General features: G+C 39.9%; 2 protein-coding genes across 2 annotated transcripts; both read right to left on the reverse strand.

The window, feature by feature from the left end:
- Positions 1 to 101: 101 nt before the first annotated feature.
- znf292a (zinc finger protein 292a) lies at positions 102 to 12,029 on the reverse strand. The gene is made up of 8 exons (XM_023284511.3): positions 11,855 to 12,029; positions 9,659 to 9,813; positions 8,685 to 8,763; positions 8,249 to 8,384; positions 7,893 to 8,095; positions 7,385 to 7,521; positions 6,824 to 6,965; positions 102 to 6,672 (listed from the first exon to the last, which is right to left on the reverse strand). Exons 1-8 carry the CDS (start codon positions 12,002 to 12,004, stop codon positions 535 to 537), a joined length of 7,140 nt encoding a protein of 2,379 aa, XP_023140279.2. The 5' UTR covers positions 12,005 to 12,029; the 3' UTR covers positions 102 to 534.
- A 1,128-nt stretch (positions 12,030 to 13,157) lies between these two features.
- cga (glycoprotein hormones, alpha polypeptide) lies at positions 13,158 to 15,038 on the reverse strand. The gene is made up of 4 exons (XM_023284482.3): positions 14,914 to 15,038; positions 14,719 to 14,830; positions 14,325 to 14,509; positions 13,158 to 13,468 (listed from the first exon to the last, which is right to left on the reverse strand). The coding sequence occupies exons 1-4, from the start codon at positions 14,914 to 14,916 to the stop codon at positions 13,394 to 13,396; spliced, it is 375 nt and encodes a 124-aa protein (XP_023140250.1). The 5' UTR covers positions 14,917 to 15,038; the 3' UTR covers positions 13,158 to 13,393.
- Between the last annotated feature and the right edge of the window lie 2,211 nt (positions 15,039 to 17,249).

Here is a 17,249-nt window from a genome sequence, read left to right on the forward strand (position 1 = left end):
TAGTCTTGGCAGGCTGTAGAGCAAATCTACTAAATCAAACTATGTAAACCACAATAGAATATACTATACAGTTTATAAAACAGAAAATGTGCAGTCAGTACTTTACAAAAGAACCAGTAACATTTTATTGAACACTTTGTGGAAGACATGTAAATATTACAGATAGGTCTACTAGTGTTGAAAAAGGATAAAATAAATACAAACAGAACTTGAAATCCCATAGGGATATATAAAAACATAGTTTTCTTTAAAAGTCTCCATTTAGCAAAAGAAAAAAAAACATCTTCAGTACTAAGCATAAATACAAACATGTTTCTAAAATCTATGCCCTATAGATTACCTGGTTATTATAACTAACATACATACTTAAAATCATCCGAGACATTTTTTCATTAAGTACAAAATAGGCCATTTCATCGTTAACTGTGACCATGACTGTTAACAGTTGGAAATCTGATGCATTATCAAACAAACCATTCTGCAGCATAACTTCTCAAATCCTGAGTAAGATTGAGTTGAAAACAAAATACCGGGCTATGATCCGCTGTAAAGCCACTTTTTTATTTTGACTATGGGCCTCATGTCTTGTAGCTGCTTCAGCAAAAGATCAGCACCGTCTGAAAATGTTTTGTCCATGACAATCTTAACATTACTCACAGATTTGAGATTTAGGGGATTTCTGAAGTCTACAAGATTCTCATAGCCTCTTAATTCACCAGTTATTTTACTTTTCATTGCAGATTTCCTTTTGTAAGTTTGCTGTCTTTTGGGCGGCAGTTCAGCACTAGATTTATCATTTAATTTGCGTTTGGAAGATTGGGTTGACTCTGAGGTTTCCAAAAACTTAAGGAAAGAGTCCTCAAGTCCTAAAGGCTTGAAAGACCCTGGCATAACCCCGTCGTCACGTTGTTCTTGGGCTGTGGGGGTACCAGGATTTGAGTTCTCTCTTGAACTGTTAACAGTCACACGGTTCCTCAGTGTCTGCATCCTCTCCGGACAGGCTGGTGTGGGCTGTGCAGGTTTTCTGGGACGGCCTCTTTTAACTCCCACTTCTGTCCCAGTGGAAGCTTGAGATTCTGCACTATCCTCGCTGGACTGTTTGCTGTCCTCTTGGCCTACTCTTTCCACCGGCTCATCTGGTTTCTGGTCACTGGGCTTTTCGGCTTCCTCCGGCTCGGTCTCCTCAGAGGATGAACTTGAAGCGCCCTCTGTTTTGCTTGCTTCTTTGCATCTGGCGCGTGAGTATTTTTTGCAGAAAATGAACTGACTTCTCTGGTCTTCAATGTATCTTTCCGTGAGGCCATGAGTGGTGTAATGCTTAAATATACTTCTTTCTGCCCGCTCCACTGCATCACAGCCTATGATCATGCATGGGTACTGCAGGGCAGATTTCTTGGTGCACATGGCTGACGCCTCTTCGTGTGATTTTAGTGTCGGCTTTCCAAAACTGGTCCAGTGTTCAATGGACTTCCCGTCTTTCTTTTTAGTGTTCTTCTTCTTCATTTTGAATTTGTTTTCTACATTTTCTTTCCCATTGGTAACCCCTGGGAAGAGCCCTATGGACTTGGTTCTTCTTCCGTCGCTTGTTTTGGGATCATAGACATAATCATGCTTTTTGATCAGGTGGCGAAGTAGGTTTGATTTTGTAGTGTACACACGGTCACATCCCTCATACTCACACCGGAAAGTTGGATCAACTGAGCCGCTCTCAGAGATGGCGATTTCCTTGTGGTAATTCTTTATGTGCTCGATGTAATTTTCCACGGAGTTAAAGGGGAGAGCGCACTCTGGCCGGTCACAGTTAAACGTCCCTATGGTCATGCTGGCCATCATGGAGGTGGCTTTGTCACGGGTGAACTTGTGAAGTAAGAGGTAATGTTGCACTAACCTGGTGATGCCCATGAACACCCTTGAACAGTTTTTCACTTGACATCTGACTTCATTATCTTTTCCCATGCTCTGATTGCTCTCCTTTGCATTATTAACAGTTGGCTTTTCAGTGTCCGTTTCAGTTTTGCTGGCAGGCAGGGACGCCTGATGCATGGCCCTGTAATGGAGAATCAAATTGTGCTGGATGGTGAATGCTGCAGTGCATCCTTCGTGAACACAGCGATATGGTCTATATGGACTGTAGGCATTGTCTGAGTCACACATTTTCAGACTTAATCTTTTCTGAAGTTTATCTTTCCTCTCATCCTTTGTTGGTGTGTTTTTGGAGCTGCTGGGTTTTTCTGGGGAGGATGAGGGAGATGCAATCGAAGATTTTGTCTCTTTTACTTTACTCAAAGACACATCTGATCTTCCTTGCGGCACCTTTGCTTTGCCAACAGGACTGAGTTTCTCTTTCAAACTCGATTTCTGTTTCATGTCCGGACTCCTGTTAGTAACAGTCATTTTTTGTTGCTCTGAATCTTTTTCAGGAGTAGGTGGAGCCATTTCCCCGAACAGCCTTTCAGTCAAGTAGTTTTGAGGTGATGGTAGTCGTGTAACAGTTAATACGTCAGGTGTCAAGCCCTGTTTGTCTGCATCTCCTGAAATGATTTGAGTAACAGCTGGATTGTTTTCATTGTCTGGTTGAGGTGCAATTGCGATGTCAAGTGGTTCTTGTTTTATAGCAGGTAATACAGGTGCAGGCTGCACTGTGCGACTGGTATTGGCATCGGAGGTTGGACGTTTAATCGTCATCTCATCTTTGTTTAATCTGAATGCACGTCTGTTTCGAGCACTGATCCTTAGCTTCTGCATTTCTGCCTTTGACAATCGATGGACTTTTTCATAGTGAATTCTCAGTCCTGTTGTTCTTGTGAATGTTTTTGGACAAATCTGACAAGGATATGGAGACAATTTGGATGGGGTTCTTTTTAGTTCTTCTATCATCTCAGGAGAATAATCATGCATCTTACTCAAGTGTTTGAACAGTGCCTCCTTTGTCATGAATGAGTACTCACAATCATCCTGGTCACATTTAAAAGGTTTAGGTATCTTTTCAGTGGGCTTGTCATCATTTTTACTCAGTATTTTACTTTTTTCCACATCGGGGATTGGATTACAATGACTGACATTTTGCTCTAAAGACATAGCGTTCCGCATCTTCTCTTGGGCAGCCTCAATCAAATCCAACCTTTGAAAGGCATGTGAAATTTCCATCAGGTGATCCTCCTGATAAGTTACAGTCAAGGCTGGATTAGCCAAATCTACTGCCTTCTCTTGCTGGTTTTCAGGGGAAACTGAGAAGGAGTTTGAATAGTCCATTATATTTGTATTCTGGGGCTCCTGTTTCAAGACCATAGGTGAGGTCAAAGTGGTCAAGCTACAAGATTCCTGTGAGAAATCACCATTTGGCATGTTGTATATTGCTCCATTAGTATCGGGGACATGAGGGTCATTGAGGAAATCAAGAAATGATGTTGGCAGATCTGCTGTCAAGTCAATTTCATCTAAAGGTCTGCACTGTGAACGTTTAGATAGGTGACCACCAAGAGATTTGGTGCTTGTGAACTCTCTGAAACATCTCCTGCAGATGACCTTGCCATCCTTGATGATTGCTGGCCATTTGGTACGCTTGCTTAGTCTGCTGCGTTTTCCTTTCTGCACGTCAGTGTCACTGGCCTTGTCATCTGATGGGTTAGCCTCACAGTCAGCATTAGAACACTCCTCATCGTATGAGAAATCAGTGTGAATGGCACTGTGTGGACTGAGCATGCCATCCACAGAGTTGTCCATCTGTTCGTAACCAGGAGTTGACATATTCTCTGTTTTAATGACTACATTAGTAGGTTTTAATGGAACTTGAGCCTCTGGGCTGAGACATTTCATGGGAATATCAACTGATGAGCACTGAGTAAGACAAGAGTTTTCACTCTGATCATACGGAGTGTGGTAACTTCCTTCAGGAAGGCTGTCAATTGTTGAGATACTGTTTCCATTATCCAGTTGTCCTGTCAGACTTGAACTGCTTTTTCTCACATCTACATTGTCTCCAGTACCCTCAGAATGCATAAGTCCATACTGATGTCCTCCATTATGCATTTGCCCCCCATTGTCAAGCATTAGAGAACTGGACACATACTGAGACATCAAACTCGAATCTGAAGGAGCATGTGACACAGAGGGACTGTGTATAGCTGCCACTGAATGATCTCTATCAGATGGGAGAGACGATGTGGTTTGATACGGTTCTGCCTGCCAGGCAGGATAGCTGCGGGAGGGGTACTCATTCATGTTAAAGGCATCTGGATAGCAGTTATTCATAGGTGGTGAAGACCATGACTGAGACATGTCTGACGGCATCATTCCACTTGAATTGTTTGGGCTTCCCCAGCACGGGTACAAAGTAGGGTTTACCATTGGAGTGATAGGCACAGGCTCCATTGATGCAGGGTAACATTGGGCAGGTGAAGTTGAGCATCCCATCGGGTAATCCATTTGCTGCATTCCAGGTTTGTTGCATAGTATCCCTGGCTGATTTTGGGGCCTGTTCCCCAGGTTTGGAGACTGAACTGGTGCACTCGGTGCCTTTTTTGCTGTAATTTTGGCCACTTTGTTATATTTCTTGGCTAATTTCCAATCTTCAAATATTTCAGGGTGTTGCTTCTTCACATGCCTAGACAGACTTTTGTTTGTACTGTATGCCCTTGTACACTCACTAAATGGGCAGCAATGCAGGTTCTCTTCACTGCCAGCTGCAACAGCAGGTGTGCTGGAAGGATACCCTTGCAGAGAACAAGGAATTTCCGTCTTTATTTGACTTGGAGAAATTATTTGTGGTATCGTTTTCTGAAATTCATTGCCTTGTACATTATTATGCCCCTCTTCCTGCTGGCTTGCCACGGGATTTGTTGCACTGGGGACAGGACAAACTGGAGGCATATTGCCTTGCCCAGCTACATTTGGGTGCACATGTGGAGCTTCTGGTGGTGGATTTGCATCAGCTGGTACAGGGGTAGGGTTGGTCAGTGGAGTGTAACATTTCTCAGGTTCTTTTAGTTCAGGATTTGCCACTGAATTCAGCATGCTTTCAATCGAGTGTTTTACTTTCAGGGGAGCAGGCTCTTTAGCAGCCTCTGGTGATGTACATGGTGATGCATTTGCTTTTGATGCTTCCGTCATAGAAAAGTCTGTATTAATTCTTTCAAGGCAAACCACCTCAGAACATGTGTCCTCTTTGTTTGGGGTGTTCTGTGGTGGTGGGTGTACTTCTGCAGCAGAAGGAGGGTTTTGATTGGTAACAGAAAAGCTGTGCATGGCATCATTTGTACTATGATTCTGTTGATGAGACAAGAACTGAGACTGTGAGTAGAATATTTTACCACAGTTGTCTGTTTGACAGGTGTAGGTAAGGTAATGCTGAGCCTCATGATCGTACAACAGGTAGGCCTCACTATAAACTTTGCCACAGTTTGGGAACATGCACTGGGCCTTAAATTCTGGGTGTGTTTTTCTATGCATGAGAAGCTCAGAATTAGAATTGAAGTTGGCCTTGCAATCAAGTTGTATGCAGATATATGGTTTGCTGCCACAGTGCATCTGCAAATGGTCATTAAGATGTCTGACATTAACAAACTGCCTTCTGCAATACTGACACACTACTTTCTGTTTTTGTATCTCTAAAAACCTCATGGCCTCTTCGTCGTCCTTGTGCGACCTGACATGAGCCATGAGGTTACGGAAAAACTTAAAAGCTTTAGAACAATTTTTAACAGGACAGAAACAGTCTTGACTTATCTGTGTGTCAGATGTTGTTTGTTCTATTTTAACATGGGATGCCAACTGGTCACCAATTGGAGATTCGATTTTAACGGGGCTCAAGTTTGTCTTGGCAGCAACTTTTGAAATTTTTGTTGGACTTTTAGGGGACTGAGGTGGTTTGGTTACCTTCCTTGCAGCTTTCATTGCGGCTAGTCTCTCTTTGCAAGATTGCTTTACATGTGATGCTACGTGTGGTTCTAAAACCTCCCTACTTTCAAAACTGTCAGCACAAATTGGACAAAGATAGACTCCATCTTTGAAATGCTTCTGAGCGTGGCGAACAATTCTGTGACCCAAGAACTCCTTGTCACACAAAACACAATACTGCATGTAGGCTCGCCAATTTCTGAACCGAGCAGACACAAAACCCTGCTCCCGAAGTTTTTTAGCCTCTCTGTTTTTCTCTCTTTCATCTGTGATTTCATTGAGTTCGTTTGTAGTGGTTAACAGAAAATCCTCCAGGTCCTTGTATTCAGGGAGTTTGCCAAGAGCACTTTCCACCTCTTGTTCGTCTGTGTCATTGAGTGTGTCAATAGATGACACAATAGCTGCCTCCTCGCCCATCAGTGCCAAGCAGTTGCGTTTCAGTGTTTTCCAGTCCCAGAACTCTGGATCAAAAGGCCACTGTGTCTTCAAGGCCAGCAGTAACTCGCAGCGTAAAGAATTGGGCACTGGTAGACTCCCGTCCTCCTCAGGCTTTTGGTCAGGTTCGTTGTACAGTGACTCCACAGCATAATACGAGTCAACAGTAGGCTGGAGGAGGAACTCTGTCAGCTGGCATGCACGCTTAACCTCTAGATCAGTTGGCAAGAGGCAGGAAATAGTCTTGCAGATGGTAGACTTGCTGTCTTTATGGTCGCTGGATGTCATTTTCAGAGCTTGGATGCACATTTCTACGCACACTGGCAGCCCCACCTCTCCAACCTTGGAAAATAAAAAAGAAACAGCATAAATGGCAAGGATTTTAATCAAAGGCCATGTTATCAGATGAAGCATCCTATGAGTCACTGCTTGAGTGAGTGGTAATGTCAAAGTTGTGGTATTAGCTACAAATGAGTAGACAATTTTTTCTTACCTCATTTTGGATTACTTTGATGAGAAACAGAATGTGACAGACACTTCTGCAGAGAAGAGCCATCTCTTTACTACGGCCAAGAAATGAATCAGCAGACGACTCTAAACGCATGAGTAGTTTACTCCAGAAAAGCGTGAGTTCCCTGGAAAAGTGCACAAATCAAACTGTTCAAGATTTTGAAATAAGAGTACTGCACAGATTACTAAAAAAAACCCTAACATGTTTGCATAGTTTATATTAGACAGTGTCTGAGATAAAGAAGACATAAATCTAATGGAGTGACTCAAGTATACTCCTATTTTCTCCTTCACATTTGGCCTGTCTGCACTCAGATGGATAAAGACAAGGCACTTCAATCAAAATACACAGTTAGCATCTGCAATCCTGCTCAACAATGAGGGGACATCTGCACGTATGACACTGTGTGTGCATGTTTAATTGCTCCAGACTGGGTAAAAGTCAGTTGCACAATAAACATGAAATTGTCCCAAGACGACTGTATTGGTAAGAGTAATTTTGCAAGTGCTTTTGTATTTGTCTGATACAAACAGCAACACTCACCAGGCACAATAAACGTCTCCTTGGAGAAGTTGTCGCTTGAGAAAGGCAGTGCACAAGCAGAGAGCTCCTTTCTCATCTCCCTCTGACTCCAAGTTGCAGATCATTTCAAGAGCATCTTTACAGTCTATTGATGCAATCTATTAGAAAGCAAGTAAGAAAACAAATAGTAGGAGATTTAAATGACTTCATATTTGTCATGCTGAGCAACACTGTAAGACCTTTCATTGTGCCATGTCAGGAAAGTGCTAAATGATGGATTTAATTTCGGTTTGATTTTGAAAAATAAACCATTTTTAGTCCTATTAGCTTATTTTAATAACAAAAAAAAACATAAAAAACATTGCAATGACAATATAATATTGTAGTAAAAGCAGTAACACACAAAAACATTGTTTGTACATTTGCTTTAATATTAGACTGTTGATCATTTGTTTGAAGAGCACGTTGTTTGTTTAGCTGTTAAAAATCAATGAACAATGTGTCAACAAGGAACTGTCTTGTTTCTTACCTCTTCCATTAGCTGCTCCTGATTTTTTGTCATGCAGATGCAAAGCAAGTAGGTCTGTTTGAAGTTCCCTTTTCCTTCATATCCCGGATACTCTGAGCACATCTTTGCAAGGACAGCAGCTTTATCAACACTGTCCACTTTGATAAGGTGCTTTATTCGCATGTTAAGAAGCGTGGGGCCTTCCATCTCAAGATATTCATGGACTGAAGAACAGAGAGAGGAGAAGTGAAAAACTGCACACAAGGGCAAATTCAGATTGGCAATTACTATGAGCACTTAACAATAGTTATTTCATGAAATTACAGCTGTATAAATTGGAGTGTCTCCAAACAAATTAAAAAAAAGTGAGGACTAACCTTGCTCAGTTTGAGGAATTTGATTGGACAGGATACTGCTTAATGTGGTGTTGGACCAGACGCCGTCCTGCTGTGCCAGAACTGAAAGCAGGCAGAGCTGTGTGCTCCCACTTTCTTGCAAAAGGCTGTGTGCCAACTGCAATAAAAGACAAATAAATATGTAATAACTAAATTACTTAAACTTCAGTAATTCATGTGCAAAAATGTGAAGCAGTTAAGAATATGAAATCCCTGTTATAATGATGCCACTGTACACTACTCGTGAATATGACATGCAGAAAGAACGCACAGACCCCAACATTTCAACCTCTTTGTTTTACTACTTCAATGCTGAGCTAAACCAAATGCATTCTAATTACTAAACAACATTACATTGCCTATCACCACAAAGATAAGCCTCAGAAAAAATTTTACGCATAGCCCTGAGGATACTGACCTTCATGGAGGACTGAAACTCCTCCCATAAGGCACCAGGGACATGCTGGGGCAGTAAGAGCAGCAGCTCCGCACAGCTCCTGTGAATCCCACACAGTCATTTGTTAAAGCCAGATTTAGGTCAAGGATGTGCACACACTCCACAAAATAGGGATAACCATACAAGAATAACCATGCACAGACTGTGTTGCTGTAAAATCAGTGTCATTTTGAATATTTAACAGAGAGTGAACAGGAAAAATGGGTTATAAATTAGCAGTGAAACATCCGTGTAGGAGTGAGTTTAGGTGTTCTCAAATAATCACTGTTGTTTTTCATATGGTGATCATGAAAAACACTAATAATCACGATCAGAATGATCAAAATCTGGATATACAATTGATAATTAAGATGTTACATCCTTGACTTTGATAATTATGTCTCTAATTTTCCTCATTTTGTGTATATGCAGCGCCTTCATGTGCAAAGTGTACTCTGTAGCTCATCCCAAATATATCGCTCCCCAAGAGGTCCCCTGCATTTCAATTCTGCATCACAGCCTTAAGGCCTTCGTAACAGCACATTGTGCAAATAGCTGAGTGGCTCCTGTAGACTGTTTACAGAGTATTTACAAACTTTTCATGTCTAAGTTTCCTTTGGGATTTGGGTATGTTTTGTTTATTCTCATTGTCAAATGCTGTGCATCTTTCTAAATATTCAAAAAGATAGCTGCCTCTCTTAACAATAATAAGAAATCTGTTTAAATATAACGACACCAGTAGAACTACAGATTTAAAACCCAATGTAACCTATTCATTGCCACTTTAACCTAAACACTCATGGGAATACTTTTACCAAAATATATAGACTATTATGGTTATGTTGTGAATTTGTAATTGACATTACAGTTCAGAAAATGTGCTGAAAGTAAGAGAAATATTAGAGGATTTCCGAACTCTTATTTCCACTGACATCCTCTGCACAGTTTCTACTCACAGTGCTAACTTTTCAAGTAGGAGTGGCACGTTTTCACATTCGGAGGAGAGACAGGAGGCGGCCTTAGCAAAGCTGAGGATTGCCACAGTGTAAACCTCCAGCAAGGGCAGTGGATTCTCATCAGTTTTCCAGCGACCTGCATGTTCCACCAGGACCTGAGAAAAAACATGCGAATGCTGCAATTAGAACAAGGCACAGACTACTGGACGCTTTAAAGCAGAAAAGGTTAAGTTAGAGCAAATATTCACTCTGCATATTTGAGAATAAAGTATGTATATAAGGACTGCTTAGCAAAAAAAAAAAAGGTTGACGAAAAACATGATGTGTATGAATATTAAATATTTTTACATTAACAAACATTCATTCAAGTCACCAACCAGCAAAATGCAGAACATTCTTCTCGTTTTAAGCTTCCCATAATTAACTTTTTTCTCTATTTTATGTTAAACTTAATGTCTTCAGGTTCTTGTGTGACTGCATTTATGAAACAGCCAATCTGATGCTGTTCCCTGACTGTGATAGGCAGTTGTTGTTTTTTCATCCCATAGATTAAAATAATTAGTCTAAAATACTAGCTGGGAAATTAATCAATAATGGATAATTCATAATAGCCATACTCTGCTTATTTGTTAACTACTGTCAAACATTTATTTATAATTTCTATAGCTTAGTGTGCCAATCCAGTTTTATAGGTGTAATTACATGTAGACAAATTCTGCTTAGCATTGACATAAAATAAATTAAGGGTAAAATTCTTTTAAAAAATGTCTGCTGAAAAACCAAATGTAAGGTAAATAATCACTGCAGCGTGATGGTAATTTATAGCATAAGTTAAAATTTGTGGTTGCATCTTGTATTAACAAGCCAAAGTCAACTTTTAGGGAAAGAGGAAAAATATGTTACTATTATAAACAATCAGGGACAAATATAATAATAATGTGGAGCAATAATTGCTATGTTATTACACACTTATGGCACAATTTAGTACAGATGTACATGCCTGGAACAACAAAGCACCAAAGTTATGTGAGGGAAAAAAAAGCCTTTTTAGCCTCCATCTTTTTTTTTTCTATCATTCAACTGAGCCAACGCCAAATCTTCATCAATAACACATTACAGCATTTCTTCAACGCACGCTATGCATCCATTTCATCGTGAATAACTACATTATCCTCGCAGTTGCACTCCTCTGAAAGAAATATGTAACACAACTAAAATACATGCAAGCACAGCACACAGCCCGAGACTCGTCCCCTTTTTGTCGAATAACTCTAAAGTTGAATGAATTCCTCACCGCCGATTACTGTGGGAAACAAACTAAACTACAATCTCACGCTAATTTAGCGCGATGACAATAATCTGTGCTGCATCGCAGGTAAATGGAGACTTCGTATTATATTTACGTGATCAGCGCCAATTAATGAGGAGGATGTGTAATGGAGTCAGTGACCACTGCCACACTTTCCCCTTAAAAATCACTATCTCGGCCAGCTGCAGGCGGGTCGTTTGCGTTAACACTCACACCACGTTAACATTTTTTTGCTGTTACTGGCTATAATACTATAATTAACATCTGCGTTGATGTGGTTAGCTGGATTAATTAGTGCAAAAAGGCCCGGGCTAGCACCCTGGAAAAATCATTGCTCTTTCCGTACAATAAAACAGCTTCACAAAAGTAACCCCATTTTACACCAAGCTAAAACCTAAACAAGCATGGAGATGCAGCGTTATCCCGTTTAAATGATATTTTATACAGCTTTTACAATTGTATATTTCAGTGCATATCAATGCATTTGCCTAGGAAAATCTCGCTAACGTAGCTATCCATTTTTTGCACAGCATGACCACTGCACAGGACAGGGGGACCCTGCATACCAGCTAGCAACATTCATCTGCTATTAGCTATCTGGCCTGGAAAATACGGGTAATACATGCACAGTGGGCGTACACTGGCGTGACTTCTCGCCGCATGGATGGTCACACTTTGCAAATAAGTGCATGCCACAGACAAACATCACAGCGAGAAAGGCTGAAAAGCACCGCGGAGTTTTTTTCCCCATCTTGAAATGCCAGGCAGCTAGCGAGGCAGCTAGCTCTTTAGCTACATTGTTGTAGCAAACGTAGACGCGCATCCTCGGCCAGGAAGCCAGAGGGGCTGCAGGCTACCCGGGATGAGCGGCGGGATAACGGGCTAACCTGGCAAAACTCCTGGCAGAAATGCAGGGAGGCTTCCAACGGAGACTGCGAGCTCTCTTTCAAAGCTGTGGTCAGACCCTGGAACCGCTCTCGGAGCTCCTCGATAGCTTTCCGTGTGTCATATTCCTTCTCTGTCTCCCCCTCCGCCATCTTCACAACAATCACGACCGCGTACGCACAGATGTTACGCTGCCAGACTCGCACACGCACGCGCACGCAGGGGGGAGGGGAGAGCACACTGTGTGCTCCACATAGATACTACTGATGTCAACAAAGCATCCGCGACCCCACAGGTACAACATTTACACTCTGCACACAGGCCGCCACGCTCACATTTGCTCACCTCAGCATGACTAATCTGGGTTTCCCTGAACACTGCATGGTGCAAATGTGTAGTGATACTGCAGGTGAGCTGTGACCTCCAACCATCCTCAGAGACAAGGTGAACAGAAATCTTTCACAAAAGTTTTAATCAATCTCTAATGCCCCTATCTCAAACTAGTCACATCTTTCTTGCCTCTTCAGGGTAATAACAGGGCACCCCTGGGTTCACAATAGGCCTGATCCAGTGTGACTGCAGCAGGACAGATGTTCACCAACAAGGGTAAGTCTACCTGGCCTCTGTAATCATATCAACCAAAAGAAAAACTGATCGTTATACTATTTAAGTGGCAGTGAGTGTTATTTATCACTCATGAAAAGCATGAAACACTTTAAAAGTGATGCTGAAATATCACCTGTAGTAGGTGAGTAACTACAGTGTACTTATAGGGATATGCGCTATGCTGACTTTGTGAAGTTTTGTATTACCCTATAGAATGGCTAGAGTTTCTTGTCACAAATAAACAAATGGAGTTACCCTACATTTCTTCAATTCACAATCTACAAACCCGAAAATGGGCATTTAATTTAAAAATGATCAGAGCTCTTCTAGAGATTTCTTAATAATAATCATGAACCGATGTTTGCTCAGTAAAATTATTTTTGATTATAGCCCCATTGATCCAACCAACAAGGTTAAAATCTCCATAATTTCCCCTTTATTGAGCAATTTAATGAGATCTCTCTTACACTGCTTTAAATTTCAGTTACATTTTTGCCTCTATTTCTAATTGGTGAAACCAATTGATCAGCAAGTACATTTTTACTTTCTTACCATTATGCGTGTTTCTATTCTTTATATTACATTCATTTAAGAGACTCTCAAAGCAACTCACAAAAAAAATTAACTTTTCTCAACACACATTTCCCTCAACATACACACACACACACACTGTATCACATGGAATTCAATGAAAGACACTTTCATGAAAATGCAGTCTCTTGGTGTATATTTTAATTGCTTTTCAAATCCACTATTACTTAAATACATTTATCATGCAAATATGTAGGCTAATTACTCATCACAGACAGAGACACTACAAAAATATTGTCTGGCAATTGTAAGCACATACTTTTTAACACAGAGAAGAGCTTGTGCATATGAAAAAGAAACACATTGTGTTGCCAAGCTGCAGGATGGTCTCCAGTCCTCAACTGTCATATCTTATGAAAATAGCAGGTGCTGCAGTGGCACTGTGTATGGTTTCTCACCTTTATGCCAGCTACCTCTGTCTGTAAAAGAAACAGACAAGTAGGAAGAAAAAAATTGATGAATATTGACAACGTCAGAGCAATCTTGAGCACGTGCATTTTTTAGCACCCAAACATTAACCAAAATACCTGAACTACAGTGGTGGAAGAAGTATTAGTGTTCTTTATTTCTGCACTATGTGAAAATCTGAATATAATTTAAAGTCTGAATAAATTAAAGCACAAGTATTATCATCTAAATGTATTTCAGTATCAACAGTGAAAATACTTGTGTTGATATTTTATTATAGACAACATTATTAGGTGGTTCACAGCTACAGTGTTCAGATTAATCTCTGGGGTTTTTGCTACATAAATCTATTTTGTGGTTATTTATTTCAGTAAGCTTTGTTTTCTCTGAAATATGAGTTTTTAATTCAAGTGAAAACCATCTTAGAAATTGATGTAACTACTACCAATTCACAGACATTGGAAAAATGACAAAAGGCCCCTACTCATCATATTTTTGTATGGGTGACAATGCAGTGTAATTCATTATAATTTTTTAAACAAGTATTATATGAGAAATAACTTCTTACAGCTGTGTTATGTAAATGTAGTAGAGTAAAAGATACATTATTTTACTCTCAATTTTAAAGGAGTACACATATAAAGTTGGATAATTTAAGCAAATTAAGTAATTTCACATTGTACTAATTGTATTTATTGACTAAAATAATCATCCACTCATATATGTTCTGAACCTAAATTGAACAGGAGGAGTAGGCTACCAAGACATTTCTTCTGAGTTTTGTTAAATTGCTATTGGAACCCATACAAATGATAGTAAATAGGCAGAAAATTCTCTGCCTGACAAGTGTTTTGCTCGTTCCCGTACCGCATAGCTGTGCTTTGCAACGCAGCACGTTGCCTCTGAGGTGATGTTCTTTGGAATTGTCATCGTCTTCATGGACTTGAGAGGTGTTGGGTACGCTCTGGAGAAGCAGCAGCCCATGCACTGGTAAACTGGACGATCCCTGGAGAAAAAAGGGTTCTGTCTCAACGTGCATTCCTCACAGCCCGCTAGAGAAAACATATGAATTTCAGATTAAAATCACAGTGTACAATATCTTTAAAGAATACACGAAGGTGAAGCTAATTTACTGAGCTGTAGAACTTTGCTTTTAGTGTTTCTTTCATTCATTTTCATTAGATTTTTTACCTAATTGTAAGCCATTATTAGTAAGTGCAAATACTTAACACAGTAATTTGGTACTATAAACAATTCTTACCGTTTGATAAGTCATTGTTGGGGTAAGAATCAGCTATGTAAAGAAGAAACGACAACAAAAGAAGAGACAGTGCAGCTGTTTTCATGGAGCCCATCGTAACTGCAGTAGTTACCTAATGATACAGAGACAAAAGAAACCAGTCAATCAAAAACATCAAAAGATGATTAAGTCATACAGAGACGATTAAAGTATTACCATGTTGAGAGAACGCTTCCCTTTCTCTGTGCCTCTGTACAAGACTCCTTTATATTGAGAACGGCTGTTCTAATCCATCTTGTTTTATACCGGAGTTCCTGGTAACTTCCTGGATTAAGTACCAACCTTATCAATGATCTCAGTGACTCACTGGTCATGTTGCTCCCTGTCATCTAATCCCCTTAAAGCCCAAAATGATAAGAACAAACCATCAAAACATACTTCTACCTACCTTCCATCCTGACTATGGATGTTCCATTTAATCCCTGGATCGTTGTTACTTGGTTACTGACGGTTGTTATTATTTGTCATGTCACAGCAAAGGGAAAGACATTAGTAGTAGGGATTTTCTTGGGCAATTTTAGTTTATTGCTGGTAGATCACTTATACAGGCAACCTGAAGGTGAAATAGAAAACAGTGATGCTGAAATATCACTTTTTAAAGCAGCGTGATTATACTACAAGTTGCAACCTGTTATTAACAGCTATTGGATCCATTTGTCTATTTAGTTTAAGATCAGTGTTTTCCTTCTATGCATTATTAAACGTGCTTGTACCTTTATGTTGGCTGTAGTTTATTAAATGAACAGACATGAGAGTGCCATCAATTTTTCTCATATAACTTAGCAAGAAAACTAATTTTAGTATTTCCAAAAATACAAACTACTCCTTTAATGCAGTTACAGTTCGTTTCTTTAACATGCACTTATTTTTTCTAAATTCCTTATTATTTTGAACTTTATAACAGGCACAATGGAAATAAATGTGTGTGTCTTCTTGGTTTCAGCCTATACTCTTGCAAAATACATAGATTTACTTGAGTGACTTCTTAAAAACAAGCGGACAGACTGAGTGGAAGGAGTAATGAATTAATGAGGAGATATTTGATATTTGTCAAGAAGTATCCATCTGTCCACCTCCAACATCTAAAATGTCAAGGATGAATATGAATTTATTTTGGAGTTGGTTTATGTGTTTACAGAAGCACTCATGTCCTGTGTCCTTGGTTGTGCTGGTGATAAATCCTCAGACTAAGACTCAGACTGTCAGTAGGCTAAATGTGGAGGACAAGATGTTGAATCACAGAAACATGAAGAGGCTGGTTTTTAACTTATGCTGTAACACTTGTAGCTTATTTGCAGCGCTGTAATATAAATCTTAGAGTTGTCATTCCTGCTGAAGATGAGTAGCAATGGCTTGGTGATTTGTTTGCTATTGCTTTGTCGATGTGATCACATTATCTAACTAGGTCTTGCCATGTTTACTGAACATTTTAAGCATGAAAAATGTAATCTCAAACATCAACTTAACACATCTTTTCAGATCTGACAGTTTTTTTCCCCCCGTTTCATGCTCATTTGTCTGGATTTCTTACATAACATCAAACTTGGCTATTTGTAGCAGCATCTAAAATAACTGCTTGAAATTGAGGAGACTGATAAATTAAGTTAGTGTATCTGAGCAGGATGAGTATGTCGGAGATAAAGTGGAGATGTTATAAGATGTTTAGGATAACTGACACATGAAAGGAGGGTTGGCGTACAATAAAGCAACTTCATTGAGACCTTATCAAAAAAGATCAGCCTGCTGAGAGCTAAGAAAGGCTTAAGGACAGGTGCAGATTTTCTCTCTCTCATTGCTTTGCTTCACAGCCTTCTGATTTATAAAACAAAGCATGGAGCTAAGTTTCTTATGTTCTGCAGGTTCACTAGGCCAAATGATCAAACGAATGATAAGTGGAAGTACAGCAGCTCTCACCTCATTGTTCAAGGATGATGATAAGAACCAAAGGGATGTGGAGCAAAAGGTGTAGCCTACAGTGTTGTTGAAAAACCAGTTGGATATATTTTCATAGTCACTGCTGCTCTGGAGGACATCGTGAGGTTGGCAGGTCATGTCTGTACTTAGTCAGGCTCCACACAGTCCAGGAGCTCTGGATAACATCAGCAACAAGTCACTGGAACCGGGGATGAGTTATTTAGCTGACATCTGTTGTTTTCTAGGTTTCAAAGCTCATTACAATGTTTAGTGAAGCAGCAGAGAGAATGATCCATTAAAATTCCCATTAAGAGTTTATTTAGAGTTGTCTAAACATATTTGGTAAATTTAAAAAAAAATCAATCTGCTTAGATACACTGGGGAACATTCCAGCACAAATTCCGTCGCTGTTAAAAAACATAGAGATGTCTGAATGCCTCATTTACTAAACCATTGCAAAACTAAAAATGTTCCACTTTCTTCATTTTATTGTAGCAGTTATCCACACAGTCATATGTTTTGAAGGAATCCAAGTCATCCAACCACAACAAAATGCTTACAATTGATCATTGTCAAAG

The sequence above is a fragment of the Amphiprion ocellaris genome, chromosome 20 (genome assembly GCF_022539595.1).
Source record: "Amphiprion ocellaris isolate individual 3 ecotype Okinawa chromosome 20, ASM2253959v1, whole genome shotgun sequence".
In the NCBI taxonomy this organism is placed as follows: Eukaryota; Metazoa; Chordata; class Actinopteri; family Pomacentridae; genus Amphiprion; species Amphiprion ocellaris.